At 35.5% G+C, this 19401-nt stretch overlaps 1 protein-coding gene, 1 long non-coding RNA gene and 1 pseudogene across 7 annotated transcripts in view; all 3 read right to left on the bottom strand.

Moving 5' to 3' along the window:
- LOC147915271 (uncharacterized) overlaps positions 1-537 on the bottom strand; it is a 31487-nt gene extending 30950 nt beyond the window's left edge. The window contains exons 1-2 of the mRNA XM_087439402.1: positions 469-537; positions 307-331 (exon numbers count right to left, since the gene is read on the bottom strand). Coding sequence (XP_087295528.1) covers positions 307-331; positions 469-537 — 94 coding nt within the window. The remainder of the gene's footprint in view (positions 1-306; positions 332-468) is intronic.
- LOC147915270 (centrosomal protein of 76 kDa-like) lies at positions 65-3058 on the bottom strand (annotated as a pseudogene). Its single transcript, XR_015554279.1, has 2 exons — positions 2729-3058; positions 65-830 (listed from the first exon to the last, which is right to left on the bottom strand). The product of XR_015554279.1 is annotated as a centrosomal protein of 76 kDa-like (transcript).
- A 38-nt stretch (positions 3059-3096) lies between these two features.
- LOC147915269 (uncharacterized) lies at positions 3097-19291 on the bottom strand. Of its 5 annotated transcripts, none has more exons than XR_015554281.1 (6): positions 17676-19290; positions 16548-16628; positions 15424-15508; positions 12079-12173; positions 6857-6933; positions 3097-4139 (listed from the first exon to the last, which is right to left on the bottom strand). It is a non-coding gene; the product is annotated as an uncharacterized LOC147915269 (long non-coding RNA). The 5 variants fall into 5 exon arrangements; XR_015554282.1 differs by lacking the exon at positions 15424-15508 and having other exon boundaries at positions 3100-4139; positions 17676-17830; positions 18396-19283; XR_015554283.1 differs by lacking the exon at positions 15424-15508 and having other exon boundaries at positions 3100-4139; positions 17676-17830; positions 18687-19282.
- Between the last annotated feature and the right edge of the window lie 110 nt (positions 19292-19401).

The raw sequence follows: 19401 nt of genomic DNA, 5'->3' as shown, positions 1-19401 counted from the left end.
ACGCGATGGCGTCTGCCGGCCCCGCCCCGCCCCGCCCCTGGTGGCGTAATGACGCTTCAGGCCCCGCCCCGCGCCTGCCGGGATGTTTACAAGCTAACGTAATTCGAGCAGCACGTGTAGATTCAGGTTAAGTAAACACTAGGACTGGAGCTGCCAGTCTCACCTGGTCTCCATGGCAACAGATTATTTCTTCACAGAAAGGAAACCAACAGAAAAAAGAATATTTATTCAATTAAGTGAACATAGGCTGTACTTTCTTATTTCCAAGTAAGTCAGTATTTAATTTTTCAAAATCCTGTCTCTTACCAACAGCTCTGTAATTTTGGTCGAACTATTCAAATTATAGACTATTTCCTCATAGTCTATAAATTTAAAAATTACACTAGACAAGATCAGAGATCATCAACTGAGATTGCTCCAAAATCACTGGCAAAATTATCCCAAACTAGCTAGAGCTACATTTCAGACCTGATGAATCACAACCTGTGGTGAGAAGGGTAAGTCATTATAAAAGCTCCAGTGTGATTCTGAAATCATTCCTAAATAACTACTAGACTAACTGTTTGCTAAGATTCCTAAGCCAAAAACATTTATGAATTCATAAATTCCACCTAACCAAAGACATGTGGCAAATGCACACCTTGCATTCCTATATGAAAAAGGTATTGGGAATCCTTTAAATGTGTGAGCATCAGGTACAGCCTCCTCATGGCATCTTGAAATTCTTCATTGCCTGCAGATATACTTGTTGCACGCTGATATTCATAAAAAGCAAAAGCTGGTGATAGATAGGAAACCTGGTCTTCTCAAACAGCAGTGAGGCCAAGATACTATAGCAATCAAAAGAGAAAAAGAAAAAGTGAAATACATCAATACTTAAAAAACCAATTAGAATAAAAAGGTTGAGGGCCAGCCCCGTGGCTTAGTGGTTAAGTGCGCGCGCGCTCCGCTGCTGGCGGCCCGGGGTTCAGATCCAGGGTGCGCACCGGTGCACCGCTTCTCTGGCCATGCTGAGGCCGCGTCCCACATGCAGCAACTAGAAGGATGTGCAACTATGACATACAACTATCTACTGGGGCTTTGGGGGAAAAATAAATAAATAAAATTAAAAAAAAAAAAAAGAATAAAAAGGTTGATTATTTTAAGGTATGTCAAGAAAAGATTTTTAAAACCTGTCATAATTTTTGAAACTTTCTATTATTATAAGGATACATTGAAATAAAAAAATAAAAGGAACTCCAGGTATGAGGTTTTACTTCTTAGAGAAATAACCAAAATACATCCAATACAATGATGTTAGTGAAGGTTACAAAATTTCTACTTCTTACTATCCACTAGCAAAGACCATACAGAATAGTCCTACCATGGAAGACAGTATCATTGAATTTTGAGGTCATGTTTTATTTAACTTTAAAGAGTTTAGTAAAATTGAATCTGCTTAATTTGATTGCTCCTACATAAATTCAGTGGTAGTAGGGGAGAAAAGTCAACAAGTGAATTGCATATATAATTAAACTCAAACATTTACTGAGCATTTAAGGCACTGACTTTTATACCGTAAGAGATAAAAAGGTAGAGAAGACATGCTACAGGCCTTCAGGGAGCTTAAAACATGTTTCTATGGAATGTTGAAGGCAGTTATTTCATTTATAACATCAAATGAACTATTGATATCTAGACACATATTTTTAAAACCTGTTACAAATATTAAAAACTTCTCAAAATTCGAAATATTTTGATTATCATAATAGGTCTTTAGCATTTCTTGATTTCACATTCAAGGTTTTAACTGGTTCCAAGTGATCCCAAAGGTCCATGATCATCTATTCTTCTGTTTTCCAAAATATACTTTTAAATGCTTTGACAAGTTGGTGAGTGAGTAAGGAAGATTTTAGCGGCCAAAGCTAAAAGTAACTGGGAGCCCAGAGAACATATTTGATAAAACAGTTTGCCTTTGATGGCTTGAAGGAACATGGAAAACAGGGCTCACCCAAGGTGGGGAGTCTACCAGGGAATCCTAACAGGTGAATTAGAAATAAATCTTTTTTAGGAATTTTGGATTTTAGTCGTTTGTTGGTTATATGTGTTGCAAATAACTTTTCCCACTCCAAGGCTGCCCTTTTCACTCTCTTAATGGTTTCTTTTGATGAACACAAGTTCTGAAAATATACTAATCTTCTCCTTTATGATTAATGCTTTTTATGTCTTCCTTAAGGTACTGTACAAAAGAAATCTAAATGGCTAATAAATAAGAGGCTTGACCTCATTAGTAATCAGGGAAATGCAAATTAAAGCCAAAATGAGGATATCATTTTTCATCTACCTAATTTAGTGTAATAGGAAAACAAAACAAAACCAACGTGGAAAATAAAAACAAAATGAATACGAAAAATATATAACCCAGTTATTTTTAGTGAGGAATGGTTTGAATAAGTACTTCACAGAGGAAATCCAAATAGTCGTATTCAGAAAAAGTCTGAACAAGTCCACCATGCTTCATATCTAGAAAGAAGTAATAAATTCTGGAAGTATTAGTGAATTTGGAAATTTTGGAGTCTCAGAACTTAACTCTCAACTTTCAAAACTACAAGCTTCATAAGGCAGGGACAGTACTTGCTTTGTTCAGGGCTAGAAGAGTGACTGGCACTATCATACACACCAAAAAAAATTGTTAAATACATAAGCAAATAAAAAAATGCATTAAACTACAAATTTCAGTATTAATTACCTTCTTGTGTTCTGACACTAGTAGCCTTAGTTGCATTTCTATTTCATTACTTGTTAATGAAGCATCAATCATGGATGCACATAGAGGAAGAAAGGGAGGAAGGAATATTTCAGCTCCTGGAGCACACACAGATTTAACTGCTTCTTCACTCAATGCTTTTCCATTTGGATTCATCATTCAACTCAAATATACGAATTTCTACTGAGTCAGAGGGCTGACACTTGCCCAGGAACATTTGATGATTAAAACACAACCAATTGTTCGATATGGACATGATGGTTTTGGCTGTTCAGCAACTGGAGATTCATCAGGATTGTAGATTTGTGGATGTACTTTAAAAAAAGTAAATCATAATTTTATATAAGAACTTAAAAATTAAGAAGGCAGCATCTTATTGGGGAAAAAAATTAACACTTAAGGCCATAACTATTTCCCAAGACTAGAGTTTAATATTTGTTTTTCCTTCTTATATTTCCACAATTTGATTACTCTATATTAATTGTATGGCAATTTTATGATATAGAAAACAACTTTATTCCTTTAACATGAGAATATATTCTATGTGTATCGTTAAGATGAAAAACATTTATCTCAGATAACACAATTAAAATAATTTGGCGATACATTATTAGGTACAACTAACCAACATGTTTATCAAACAGGGAAAAAAAGAACCCAGGAAAATGAGAAGAGGGCCCAGGGCTGTGACTTTAGGAACTTCAACATTTAAAGACAAGATGAAGGAAAACTGAGAACAGCCCAAGACAAATAATAAAAATTGAAAGACAGACAAACAATGAAAATTGAGAGAAGCTAAGGAAAGAGAATGCTCCAGAAAGGAGGGAGCATTTAACTCTTTCAAAATCTGATGACAGGCAAGGACTGAAGAAAATGTACAGTAAATTTACCAATATGGAGTTGGTGACCACACCAGATTTTCAAAAGAAATCATGATTTACAACGTGAATTTATTTTCTGCTTAGAAATGATCATCAGAAAAAGCATATGCCAATTATCCAAAATTAGAAGTAAATATACTTTTATATCATGTTGGTAAAGAATATTTTAGGTGTATAAACTTTCTTAGAGTTTATTTAATAGCTATCTTAATTGAAGTAATTTTTTACATTGCCATCAAAAAAGCTCTAATAACTAACTATACTGAGTACCATCAATATAAACAAAGGACCTATAATTTAAAACATTTACATCTTCGTTTTAATATCCTTGTAAACTTAATTGACTAACCTGTGTCCTGTTAAACTCTCCCAAAAAGTGATGGTTCTATCAGTTCCACAAGTCATAACCCACACATGAGGTATTCCTTTGCCTCAGTCCCAACACAGACAAAGGCTTCTAATCCATATCCAAGAAGGCTGCACAGAAGATTGGCACCATCTTCAGAGTCACGCTAGAAAATGAAATGAATTAAAAGTACTGATTCCTTCTTATTGTCTCCTTGTTAAATATCTAAATACATAATTACAATTAAAAAGTATTATTAAATTTTTCACTTTTAATCATTAGCCCTGTGTTAAGCTGAAACAATGGGGGGAAAATAGAATATACTAATTTTATAAGAGCCTAAATTATTTTACAAAGTCAGTGCTCACAAATCTCATAGTCATAACATATACACTTTAAGAGGGGGAATTCAGATTCAAAAGTTTATAAAGCACTCATACAATACAGAATGAAAAGCAGTAAGATTTTAAAGATGAACAGCTAAACAACATGAACAGACAAGCTGACAAATCATATAGCAGGAAATGCAAATAAACAGGAAAATTCTCAAACTTAAAACAATAAGTTACAGTATCTATACATGATCATTTAAAGGAAATACATAGGAAAAATGATTGCGTGAAGGAACAAAAAAATGCCAACAATGGCTATAATTAGAGTAGGTTATATATAATTTTCCCTTCTATTTTCTAAATTCTCTTTGATAATGTTATATTACTTTCACAATTTAAAAAAATTGTGAAAACTACAAAAATAATAGAAAATATCCGGTAATATGTTCTGTGAAAAAAGCATTATTAACATATTAAACAGTAAGGCTACAATTATGTGAAGATATGTATTTAAGTATAGGATTACAGGTAATATGCAAAAGCAAAAATAACTATTGAGTTCAGTGTTAGAATGAGGGATGACTTCTTTCCCCCCAAATTTTGCATTAATGGCTCTACACTGTTGTTTTTTAATTAACTGTAATAAAACAAATAGCAGGGGCTGGCCTGGTGGCGTAGCACTTAAGTGCATGCGCTCCGCTTCCGCAGCCCAGGGATCGCAGGTTCGGATCCCAGGCCCGCAGTGATGCACCACTTGTCAGGCCATGCTGTGGTGGCGTCCCATATAAAGTAGAGAAGATGGGCACAGATATTAGCCCAGGGCCAGTCTTCCTTAGCAAAAAGAGGAGGATTGGCATCGGATGTTAGCTCGGGGCTAATCTTCCTCACAAAAAAAAATTAAAAAAAAAAAGAAGCCAGCATTTTATAATCATTAAATTGACTTTTGAAAAATATAATATTCAATCTATTAGACCCAGTAATTTCTATACTGAGATTTTATACTAAAAAAAATTCAAAAGGAAAATAATACAACCAAAGACATTCAATGCAAAATTTCATTCACAATGATATCAAAAAATTGGAAGCAAGCCTAACTTAGCCAAAAGAAACAGTTCCTACAATGGCGAAATGATTAAGTAGATTTTGTATACCAATTCAGGAAAATGTCATACAGCCATTAAAAGATGGAGATCATAAAGATTATAGCAACACATGGGAAAATGTTCAGAGCATAATGCTAAATTATAAAGCAGGACAAAATTTTATTCAAATCTTAATTATAATTATGGAAAAATGATATATACACAGGAGAGGGAAACAAAAATATAAAAAGAGATAAAACAATTGGTAACAGAATTACGAGTGAAATTTCACCTTTGTAACAGTTGTAATGCTGTTGTTTGTACAAGAAAAATATATTAACTAATTTTCAAGCTTCTAATTTAAGATGTGCTTTCTCTTTAAACTGGGTAAACAAAGTAAAATAGTAAATTAAAGGGGTGATTATTTGCTTTACAAAAGAATTATTTAGATAATAATTTAAAATATGTTCAATTCCTACTATATTTGAAATAAAAAAGTTTAAATTCATACATACAACTTTTGGGAACCACAGCATGGGAATAAATCAAAATAATTTTTTGGATAAGTAATATTTAACTGTTTTCCATTGTCTTTAAGAAAAAATCTAATTGACAAATCAATCTCTAATCTAAATAATTTCTTCCATTGTATACACTTTGCCTTTTGATTACCCACACTATTGACAAGTTCAGACTAAACAAAATTATTTCAAAACAATAATGGATTAAAGAAATTTCTTTTTTTCTTTTCTGTTTCAACAGAATTGGAATACTAAAGACAGTCTTACTTGTTTTTATATTATCAACATTTTTAGAACACAGATTAGGAAATATCCCATAATCTATAAAATTAGTTAACTGAAATGAATTTAAGATTAACATCAGTAAATGTATACAAATTCTTAAATATATACTTATATTTGAAGCTAAACAAAATACCATGTAATCCAAGATTTTTTTTCCATATTCATTTTGTACTGCCATTTTCTCTTTTAAAAAAATGTATCATATAAGCAAATTTTAACACATGCGTACTACTAGAAGACCATGGTTCTGGTTCTGGGGCTGTCTCTAATTCACTGTTTACCTCTATATCTTGGTTTCTGACACTATAGTACTTGTAGGTCCCTACTTCACAAAAATCACATTACATTAAGAAATTACATGAGAAAATAAAGATGCTAAGTCTTCTCTTTATGTATTGACATTTAAATGTTAGGAAAAATGGTGAAAAGATTCTGAGTTGGTCAATCTGACAATATGTCCGTGTTTTCTAAGTTTCTTCTTTTACAAATGTACCATAAATTCACAATAACTATGATGTACTGCTTTTTAATTGTATTATGTGTATAGGATACCTAGTTTCTACAGAGAAAGGCCAGCAGAGTGCACTCTGCTGCTTTTTACCTCTTCCTCCAATAACAGGGGCCCTTTCACAACCAAGGACATTAACAAATCTTGCGGCTTACCTTGGAGTATCCAGAAGACTCCCAGCTCAAAGTAGGTTAACATAGGAACAGACTGGTCTATTTATCCCATTTTCTTCCTGGAGGAGTAGCAGAAAACATTATCTGTAATGACAGATTAATCATTCCCAATTTTAATACCTTTTCTTAGAATACATTAATGTGGGATAAAATAATTCTGGATACCACTTATTGAGTGCTTACCTTGCATCCCGCACTAGGCTTCTGAGTGCTGTGCATACAATTTCTCTTTTAATCCTCATAACATCTTATTATTTTCATTTCATAGATGAAGAAACTGAAGCTACACCTATTATGCAACAAAGCCAGGATTCAAACCCTGAGCTGTCTGACTCCAAAGCCTGTGAACTTGAACTTATGATCCAGCAATCCCACTCCTGGATATATATCCGATGCAAGTGAAATCACTATCTCAAAGAGATATCTGCACACCCATAGTCACCGCAGCATTATTCACAACAGCCGAGATATGGAAACAGTTGAAACATCTTTCAACAGATGATAAAGAAAATGTGGTGTATATATACACAAAGGAATGTTATTCAGTCATAAAAAAGAAGGATATCTTGCCATTTGCAACACCAGGGATGAACCTGAAGGGCGTTATGGTAGATGAAATAAGCCAGACTGAGAAAGACAAATACTGTGTGGTATCTCTTAGATGTGGAATCTTAAAAAAAAAAAAAAAAGCCAATTTCATAGAAATAGAGACTAGAATGGTGGTTGCCAAGGGCTGGGGGGAGAGGGGAATGGGTAATATAGGTCAAAGGGTATAATATTTCAGTTATAAGAATAAGTTCTGAGGATCTCATGCACAGCATGGTGACTATAGTTAGTAATACAGTATTATAAACTTGAAAGTTGTTGAGAGTAGATCTTAAGCATTCTTATCACACACAAAAAAAGTTAACTATGTGAGGTGATGGATGTGTTCATTATCTTGATACTGGTAATCATTCCACAATATACATCAAATCATCAAGTTGTACACTTTAAATATATAAAAATTATATTCATCAATTATTCCTCAAAAAGTTAAAAAAAAAAACTCCTCTGAGAAAAGGATAGGCAGGTGGGTGGGGGATGGAGAGGGGCTCTAAGCCAAAGTATTCTTTCATATTATCACACAGAATTTAATAATATATATCCAGACAGAACAAATAACTTTTCTGATTAACTGATACAATAATGACCAGAGCTCATTTTTAGTTTGTTTCCATTACACTTGGAGATCCACAGGAAGCAATGTTTTGGTAAACAAGTCAATTGAAAGCAGAGTTTTGAAAATCATTTTAGGAAAACATCTTACATTTTAAATACAGGATGTATCCTAGCACTTGAGCTGAATAACTACTGTGCACACAAGAGTCTCTGATGACTTTCCGCCACTGTGCTTTTAGAGTTAGTACTACCAAAATCCCTATTTCCCTTAACTTCATGATTAGTGAGATGACACAGTCAAAGGGCCACTTTCTCTTCAAAGTTCACAGATGATTTAACACTCTCTATAATGGCAAAGCGACTGAGAAATAAGACCTAACTCAGCCAACAGAAACCCACCTGTTTGAATTATCAGAACCACTGATGTCTTTTTACAACACAAAAACATCACTTCTCCAGTATAATCCCATACCTTAGCAAGAAAAAAACAACTCACCTATTATGTACATTTGATTATAGTGAGAAATATGAATTCTTATATGATGCAGGGAAAAATTACTATTATGAGTTCCACTCATACCTATGGTTCTCAACTCTAAAAGGCACTGATTTTTTTTTGCTTGTCCTCTCCCACCCCACTCCACTTCCTGGATGCAAGACATTCATGGTGGTCTCTTATTCTCCATCTCCCTACACTATCTTAGGAGTCAGAAATAGAGACAGAACGAAGAGATTAGCTAGAAGAGCTCAAACAGAATGAAGAACCAAGGACAAGTAAGGAATCTAAGGAACAGAGAAAAGAGAAGGGAGAAGATTTAAGCACAGGGTGTTTTAAGGCACTGATTTTTAAAACAGAAAATCATGATTCTAATTTTGGAAAGAAGTAGAAAACTATTATTTAGATTTCTTTTATATTCACTCCACATTACCAATAATCTAGTCTAGTATGAGAATATTAAGTACTGAAATCACAATCTAAACATTAAAAGGACAGCCTCAATCCTCAAGTGATTGATAACATTTTCTTAAAACTTAATGGTCTTAATGGTCAATTTCTATAACTTATTTTTAAATTTCTTGCACTAGAAAATTTAAAAGCTATCATTAAGTAAATCACTATTGTACTATAGCAAAACAGCTTAGTGAGGGAGAAAAAGAACAATGGATTATTAAGTATAATGACCCTGGGAATTCAACAGATGTTTGGTTAGGATAAAGGTAATTAACTGACTTTCTGTGTGGGCCAGTTAGTCCTATTCTTACAACTCCACTAACATGCAAGAAAGGGATGAGCACCTAAAAAAGTAGATGCATTTGCCCTGAACCTATCATCAATAGTAGCATCTCGAAATACAAGATACATCACTCTATGTTTCATGACAGCAATATTTCTAATATTATCTAAATATATCCCCATAAACTATTTAAATGTCTTGAAAAATCTCAATATTTCAGCCTCTAAACCTGCACTGTCCAATAAGAACACCACTAACCATCTGTGGCTATTTATATTTTAATTAAAATTAAATAAAATTTAAAATTCAGTTCTTTAGTCTCATCACACACATTTTGCGTGGTCAATAGCCATGTATGGCTAGGGGCTACCATATTGGAAAGCACACACATAGAACATTTTCATCATTGCAGAAAGTTCTATTGAATAGCGCTGCTGTAAACTATTTCCTCTCGTGCCTGGAAGCATTGGAAATTCATTTTCAGACCATATATACTAATTGTTTGGTTTAAAACTATAGTTTTTGTAATTAGATTGACTGCCTTAAATAACTGGTGTCGTTCGTTAATTGCATGTCTGGTCAAACACAGGAAGCAGTCAGATACATCTTTGGGGAATCTAAGTAAGATAAACATTGTATTTATTCTCTATTTATGGAAAGATGTGGCACAAACAAAAAAAAGCACTATTCGAAACTGCAATTTAATGGAGTCTGCCACAACTGAGTTGCTGTTTGATCTTAGAAAACACTCTTCACTTCTCTATCCTTCATACTGTTTACCAGAAGTGGCAATGCCTGGACGCTTAACAACCTTATATGGTTACTATGAGACTAAAGGACGTTAAGTGGTTCAAGTTTTTCTCACAATGAATTCTAAGAGACGGGAACTTGTTTAATAATATTTCCTAAAAGAAAGTCACAGTTCCTAGATTCCCTTAACTGCATACCCCATCCTCCTCCTCCTCGTCTTTCATTTGCCATTTCTCTGATCCACTTCCTCCTCGTCCTTCTCCCAGTCCTCTCTGGTCTCAGATTCCACATGGCAATAAATAACCTCAGCTCAGACTAAACAGACAGCAGGGAGCCAGTTATATTGTCATTGGTCCTGACATCACGGACCAATCACATTGGTACCTTGCCTGACCAGTCATTCAATGTATAGACAATGCTACTGGAAAGTCTGAAGCCATTTTCCTCATTTCCACCACTACTCTACTAGGATCTCCCATTCTCAAGCTCCTCATGTGGAAATTGAACAACTTTTAGGCTGTCCTAAAATCTAGGCACTGTAGGGTAAAGCTAGATGAATGCACAGGATCTGAGAAATATAACTCAAAATAATACTACACTATACTCATATAAAAGCATCTACATGAGGCTGAATACACATAAAATATTTGAATGGTTCCTCATAATACAAAAAAATAAGGATCTGATCATATATTTTATGTTGGTTTGTTAACGACAGAACATGGGCTTAGGATACAGGAAAAATAGAGGCAGAGATACATAGTTGAAATGCTGCAGTTAAATATTATTGGTCACTGGCTTGGAGATCTTGGCTATATAGAATTACTACATGTAATATTGTTTATCTTAAAAAAGAAATACCATAACAAAAAACATATATGCCCAGAGCCCCAGTCCTGCACACAAAAGCTGAATTTACATATACATTGCAAAATGTCCTACTAGTTAATTATTTAGTACTAAGTATCAATCAAGGACACACTCCAAGTTAAACAAAAATGGGGTTTCATCTACTTTAAATCAAATATATTCAAAAAAGTGTTTAAAAAATCAATAATTGAAAATGAAAAGCAAAATAAAACAAAGATTGTATTATATTACTCCCTTACTCAGTGAACGACAGTATTACAAAATCAGCATTCTATTTTACAAACAAACTTTTGTTTGTCTGGAATAAATACATTTTACAAATTCAAGTTAAATGAAATTTACATACACAACAGTAAATCTCAAATACAGGTGTGAAGCTTTTCTAATACAATTTACAAATCTGTGCAAAAATCTTAACCAGCCGTCAGTTGTGTGAGGGTTGGATTTGCAAATATTCTCTCCACCACTGCTTAGCATATACAAGATATAATCACTCTTTCTCTGCAGTTTTCTGACATTCCAAAGGAAGCACGATATTTAAAAAAAATTTTCAATTTCTATTTATTCTCCTTAATTAATTACAAAATATGTAACAAATCTATGCACTTCTTTCCATCTCTATTACGACCCTAATCTAAGCTATCATCTCTTAAGGGCCTCCTGACTTCCTTGTTTCTACACTTCCCCAGTACAATCTACCTCTATACAATTGTTCAGTGATCTTTTTTCCCCCAAGAGAGACATTTTTATTTTTTTTTTTAATTTCTTTATTTATTTTTATTTTGAGGAAGATTGGCCCCAAGCTAACATCTCTTGCCAATCTTCCTCCTTTTTTTTTTTCCTTTTTTCAAAGCCCCAGTAGATAGTTGTATACCACAGTTGTACATCCTTCTAGTTGCTCCATGTGGGATGCTGCCTAAGCATGGCTTGATGAGCAGTGCGTAGGTCCGCGCCCAGGATCCCAACTGGTGAACTCTGGGCCGCCAAAGTAGAGGGCATGAACTTACCCGCTACGCCACCGGGCCAGCCCCAAGACAGACATTTTTAAATAATAAATCATATTGTCATTCTCTTGCTTAAAACTAATAAATTGTAATTTTCTAAAAAGAGAGTACTTTCTGAGATCAACAGGTAAATATACCACTACGAAAACAAATACATAAAGAAGAGAAAGTCAGAATTATTTACCTCTGCATTCACTTCTTCAGATAATGTTTGATTGAGTGGTGGGTACATCTCAAATTTTATATTTACAATTCACACAGAAACTTTTGATTTCGTGCCTGTAAATATAAATAAATATTTAGAACTTCAGAGGTCTCAATACTGTGTATATTCAGTCAACCAAAGTCTAACCAAAATAATTTAAGAATTTTGTGCTTTACCACTTACATGGAATAGACACAATATTCAACATCACCTTTAATATTCATATTAAAAAGGAACCAAATCAAATTAGTTAGTTTTTATTTTATGCAAAGGCCTTTATCTAATTATAAGGAGATTTCCTTTCTTAGCTTCCTAATAAGATTTTAAGGGACTTTTTGGACCTAAAGGATTTCGGATTCTAATGTATAACACCAACCAGACCTACGTTAAAAAGAAAGTCAAGCAACTGTTAACACCTCATTCTCAGAAAATATTTATACTCTGTCACATATAGTAACTCACATTTATCCCTTCCATTTTTCATACCACATGTGAGTACAAATTTTCAATCCATGCCTGGATTTAAAAAATTAGAAAACAAATATACTTCACACCAGAACTATTTAATATTTCTTTGGTGTATCAGAATATACTTGTTTCTGGGTCATTACTATGATTATCATTTTAGGGCTATATTTGAAGAAAAAATTATTTTTCTTAAGGTTTCTCTTTTGAAAATAAATCTCTTAAATAAAAAGTAGAGAAAAAAGTTTTATGTAAGGAAAAACACATTCAGGGTCTGACTTATCAAAATCTAAATTACTAAGGCCATACTGTCCAATGGCCAGATTTAACTCTGTGACTGAGTTTCAATAACAAAGTAATTCTACTATATGTTATGCATAAAATATTGGTAGGTTTTATTTTGTTTTTCACTGTATCAGCAAATATGTATTACATATCAAGTAGTATGCAAGAGTCCAAGGAGACAATGATAAGACAGGTACCATCTCTGTCCTCAAAGAGTACTATTCATTGACACTGACACTGAGAAGCTGGCACCTCTCTGAGTCCCACTTTCCCACATGTAAAAGGCTAGGAGAATACCTAGTCCATATTCCACAAGAACTGCTGCTGCAAGAAGCTACTAGTACTAATGAGGATGCACTGTATTCTGGGGTGTAATGGAGTGGAGGTTTTTTGCATATGCATGCATGCAAGTGTGTGTGTGAAGAATCTTAATTTTCTTTTTAGCCTTATACATAATCAAATAAACTTGAAAAAAAAGCCCTCAAAATTTCAATATTCATTTCCCCTAAAAAACATTTTCCTTAAGACCAGATTGACTGTGAAGTTCTACACTCATACTATTGTTCAAGACAATTCCCAAGACTACAATACTGGAGTCCAACTGTAATTCTAATAAAATTCTTTTTACATTTTTCTCTCTTGGTTTATAAAGTCATTTAAAAATATAAAATATATTTATAAACAGACTATGGCTATAAAGAGGTGACTAAATATGATTAAAGATATTAATCACCATACCTACACGCATAAGTTCCACAGTAAGATTAGTCACTCCATTTTCTGAGCCTAAAACTGATCACCATTGGAGAAAGTACAATGCTACTAAAGTGGCCTCACCAAATATGTCTGTTTTGATTAGCACCATATGATTGGATCACTTATTGATAATACTGTTGTTGAATCAGCCATTCTAGTTCCATCACTTAGCAACATAAACCAAATACACCATATAACATATTCAGTTACGCCAAATCAAAGAATATTTTTATTGAAAAGGATACTAATAATAACTTCCATAAAACCAAATATTTTGGTAATGCCTCAGAAAGTGTGCAAAAGACTGGGAATAAAAGTACAGTCCTATTTCTATAACTAACTTTTGAGAGAACTGGTAGAATTGTGACAAGTGATCTAGCTACTTAATGCATATCAGTGTTTTCTGATCTCTAAGAGATGTCTGTTCTTTAGAAGTACTTAACTAAAGTATATGCTACTACAGTAAAAAGCCTTCAAATATGTCAATACTAATGCTCAAAATAATTTTATCCCTAACCTCCAGAAATAATCACTGTATTATCTACACAAAACTGAAAGATCCAGCACCTTGAAGCTAGCAATTTAAGCCATTAACTGCCTTATTAGGGTAACATTTTTCACCAGGGGGGAAAAATGATAAATTTTAATAGTGCATCAGCCATCTTAGTAATCTAAAATTCTGAAGATATAATTCTACCACTTTGCTAAGTTTACAAATATATTACAAAGATTTCTATATTGACAACTGAAATGTATAAAATACCTTTATAGAAAGGAGCAGTGTAAAACAATTATGGGTATCAAGTATCATAATTTTAAAGTTATAAAAATAAGAGTTATAGGGGCCGGCCTGGTGGTGCAAGTGGTTAAGTGTGCGCGCTCCGCTGCGGCGGCCCGGGGTTCGCTGGTTTGGATCCCGGGCGCGCACCGACGCACTGCTTGTCGAGCCATGCTGTGGCGTCCCATACAAAGTAGAGGAAGATGGGCATGGATGTTAGCCCAGGGCCAGTCTTCCTCAGAAAAAAGAGGAGGACTAGCATCAGATGTTAGCTCAGGGCTGATCTTCCTCACACAAAAAAAAATAAAATAAATAAAATAAAAAAATAAGAGTTATAGATTGACATCTAAACTTTGATTTTTAAAAGTTACACAACACTGTAAATGTAGACAACTTTTATAAATGAGAAGGATCACGTCTCATTCTCCACTATATCCCCAGCACTTGCCTAGCGTGGAGCCATGCCCCTAATAGGCATTTAAATACTTATTACTGGGGCCGCCCCCGTGGCTTAGCGGTTAAGTGCTCGCGCTCCACTACTGGTGGCCCGGGGCTGGATCCCAGGCGCGCACCGTCGCACTGCTTCTCCAGGCATGCTGAGGCCTCATCCCACATACAGCAACTAGAAGGATGTGCAGCTATGACATACAACTATCTACTGGGGCTTTGGGGAAAAAAAGGAGGAGGACTGGCAATGGATGTTAGCTCAGAGCTGGTCTTCCTCAGCAAAAAGAGGAGGATTAGCATGGATGTTAGCTCAGGGCTGATCTTCCTCACAAAAAAATAAAATAAAATAAAAATAAATGTTTATTACTAAAGAACCAACCATTAAAACAGCCAAAAAATAATCTTAAAGGAAAATTAATTAGCAGAAAACAAAGTAAGAAGGTGGGTACAAGTAGTTTATATAGAAAAGAGCAGTGGGGGAAAAAAATAAAAGACTAGGGAGATTCATCCACACAAAAGTTATTATAGGTGTTCTGCAATAAAACCTAACAAAGATTTACTCAATTAAATGACGATTTATTGTTGTTCCTTACCTAAGCTTTCTCTGTGTACTTCAAGTAAAAACTCTTTATGAAAATTTGGTTCACAGGCACATGGAAGAGGTTTAGAACGAAAAAGCTGGTTTTGAAAAAGGGAACATAAAGCAAAGGTTAAAAAACTTGTCCTGGGAAAGGCTCAGGTTCTTGCAGATGTTCCAAAAAAGCTTTTCCACTCAAAACCTAAAGGTAAAGATACCTCCATGATGGATCAGTATCAGTTGTATCAGTTGTAAAGTGTAGCAATACATATGAAGAAACTGCCAAAGAACTTAAGGAATGTGATCAAGACAATAGGAAATAATAACTTGACAGAAATAAAACCAAGACTGAAAAAAGAAAAAGAGTAACAAATTTACTGTATACCAAGACCGTTTGCACCCAGGGAAGGAAAGATACATAATATGATCTCTTTTTCTGAGTTTACTTTCTGGCTACTTTCTCCCAGCTAGAAAGGAGTCACAACCAAGGTTTAGGATATCTTTGCTTTTCAGTTGCTTATCCAACATTCCTTTACCTCCAAAAACCAACTCAGACAATTATCAACTCAGAAGTATACTTGTAAGATAATTGTGTGACCATTAAAAAAGCAAGGTCGTACAATTTTTATAAAATATATCATCATTAAAACATGAGAAACAGGTGATCCTGTTTTTGCTTCCACTCTGCCACACATTAAATCTTCTGATATACTTCATGCAAAACAGAATCTATGTTTTTCGGACGATTAGTCACAAAAACGTAAGTATTTAATTGTGGGGGCAAAAAAATGAAATGTTTTCTATCAAATAACAAACACTATAGGGGCCGACCCGGTAGCACAAGCAGTTAAGTGCGTGCGCTCTACTGCGGCGGCCTGGGGTTCGCCGGTTCGGATCCCGGGTGCGCACCGATGCACAGCTTGGCAAGCCATGCTGTGGTGGCGTCCCATATAAAGTGGGAGAAGATGGGCACGGATGTTAGCTCAGGGCCAGTCTTCCTCAGCAAAAAAAGAAGAGGGTTGGCAGATGTTAGCACAGGGCTGATCTTCTTCACAAAAAAACAAAAAAACAAACCACTATAGCACATCTATCCAGAGTACTATCCGCAACCAAATTAATGTTAAAAAGAAATACACATACTTTTTTTTTTTAATAGCGTTGACTATCTATCAGTAAAACAGGTTGTTTTGGTGAGGAAGCGAGTTCTTGATCGACACTGTCCTAGAAAGGCAGGAAAACAAATTTTTTAAATTAGAAAATCTTTAACAATTATAGTTCAACAAGGAAATACCAATAATGGGACTAAGAACTGAACCAAAAGTAGTAGGGAAGATAAAGCCCCCTCAAAAAACCCTTTATTTTCCTAATATAATTAAAATAATGAAAAGCCTGCAAAAACGATAATGCAACTGTTCACTCCTTAAGTCCAATATTAAGGAATAAAATTGACTTCAAGCAATGTCCACAGAATGCTAAAGAAAAAGCCTTAATACCTTATTAAACAAGGTTAAATTTTCTCTAACCTCATGTAACATTTAGCTTATGATTCGACTGTGAACCGATTTGAATAAGGAAGCGACATGCACACAGCAGAATCTGTTACTAGGTTAATTTTTATAACATTTGGGTTTATAAACCAAAAAAAGGATGCTGCATTAAAATACTTATTCCCTGGTGTATTATGAAACCCATCCAATTTTTACACTACAGTACCCAGGTTCTGAGGCCACTGTTTCTCACAACTGCCTCATTTTCAAAAGGCCTATTTACTAATTCGTGCACCGAGAGGCTATCATCCCACTACTGACCTATTTGTATGAAAAGATCTGAAGGTTCTCACACAATTATTTTCTTAAAGAAAATGATAATTTGTTAATCAGAGGATATATTTCCAAGAGTGTGTTTATTTTAAAAATAAGTCTAATCTAAAAAAGTATACAACAATATTAGTGAAAAAGAGGTAGGTTATGGTGAACTAATTTGAGTAAAATATATATACTTAACGTTACAGACCTAGAAAACAAGAGAAAATTCTGTCACTATATAGAGAGGAATATGGTATTAACTCCAATTTCATTGATACATAATCCTACCTGTTACACTCAAGGGTAGTGTTAGCTTATACCTGAAACAAGGCTATTACTAGACAAAAATGGTCTTATTTTAAAATGGTTTTACTAAAAGGAGAGGCTCCAAATACAGACCCTGTGAGCATCATTAAGCATGAGAATACATACTCTCAAACTTTTTCCCTAAAAGATCACTCACAGTAACAAAATTAAGTTCTTTCATCACATCATCAATGATTCCTCAACATCTAAGGGCTTTAATCAAATCTTCTGTTGATAACTGTTGTTGATCGGGTGCCAATCTTCCCATACTGTCTCAGCAAGGATTTCTCTTATTCTGCCATGGACATCCATCTACGAAGAAAACTCGCATCACAATTTACAATATTACAAAGCAGTCAAATATTGCCAACTAGCTAATTTCTTTCTAAAATACTAAGCCAAAGAAAAAAATAATGGGAGAGTAGATAGACTAAATTCAGGAAGGCTTCTCAAGCTAATAGTAAATGTAAAATTGTTAAACAGAATTCAATGAGAACAAAGAATTTTAAAGGGAAAAAACAAAAAAATTTTTAAAGATGAATTTTCTTAGTACACATTCTAGAAATAGTCTCTACTAGTTATTTACTACCCTTGTTACCATTTCCCCACAAATACACTCAACCAAAACAAATCTTTTGAGAGAAAGTACAATACAATCAAAAGAACACAGAACTGGTGGAGGTGATCAAAGTATGAATTCCAGTTTTCAACTTATTAGGTGTGACCTTGACTTAACTTATTTACCCTTAACCAATCTGGTCAATAATCTTTCCCTGTCAAGATTATCGGGAGGCTTGGATCAAAGATGGCAAACCCCTAACACAAAGCGTGGCAAATAAGCGCACACTAAACGGTAGCTTGTATTACTTCAGCTTACTGCATTCAGTTGAGCACCTCAAAGACACAATGTTATTCTTGAGCTCCGAAGGATCACAAATACTTTCATTACAAATCCTTTAGTAACTTCTCTTTCATGCCTTCTTTAAGAATTGCTGATTTGGTTCAACTTCAATGACACCGCAAGGTTCACCCTTAAAGTAATTCTAATTCCTGACCTCCGAATAGAAACCTGCTCTGAACACAACTTATACTCAATCTGACTTACAGAAATCGTTCGATAAACGCTTCATTTTCACACTGTCCTACAATACTAACACCACTCTATCACCTCAGACTCCTACTGGCACTTTCTGGGCTTGTTCTTTCATCGAGAGACTTGCTCTTTCCTCCGGCTTCAAACTCGCAGCTCGGCGCATCCCGCGTTCGGCGTCTCAGCCTTCGCTCGAGTCCACGGCAAAAAGGTGCCGTCGTCGGCCGGGCCAAGGGACGCCAGGCTGGGCGCTCCAGGCAACAAGGCGGGCAGGAGCGCGCCCGCGGCCTCTCTACCTTGCTCAGGGGTTGGTGGATAAGCTGCTTCAGCTCGGAGGCTTTCTCCAGAGGCAGCGACATGCTGGGCCGGCGCCTCGCCGCCAATTCTCCCCGCTTCAGGCGCCCCAGCCGGCCCGGGAGCGTTAACCCTGGCTCAGCACAAAGCCGACGACACCCCTCACTTAGTGCAGCTCCCAGGCTGCGGTGATGATAGCCAGACCCCACTATTTCAAAAGACGGCGGAAAAAAGAACCAGGCCGTGGGGCTGTCCTCTGCCCTGCCTGATCATCTCCGCCTGCCGCTCCCCTTCCCTTGGGGACCCCACTCCGCGACGTCAGGGCACCGCATCGCCTTGCCCTGCTAGGGTCTCTGGATGCACTACCCGCCTCCACATCTGCCCCCCTCGGGGTCCCTTTCTCCCCTCCGAACCGGCAGGTAGCTGGACGGGCCCCTCAGGACCCCGCGCCCAGGCGGTCGAAGGACCCCGCCCACCTGGTCCCGCCCCGTCCGCGTCA

The sequence above is a fragment of the Ceratotherium simum genome, chromosome 14, assembly GCF_057802395.1.
Source record: "Ceratotherium simum simum isolate JZ-2026a chromosome 14, ASM5780239v1, whole genome shotgun sequence".
NCBI lineage: Eukaryota > Metazoa > Chordata > Mammalia > Perissodactyla > Rhinocerotidae > Ceratotherium > Ceratotherium simum.
Note: the sequence above shows the minus strand (reverse complement) of the source record. Positions and strands in the feature narration are given on the sequence as shown.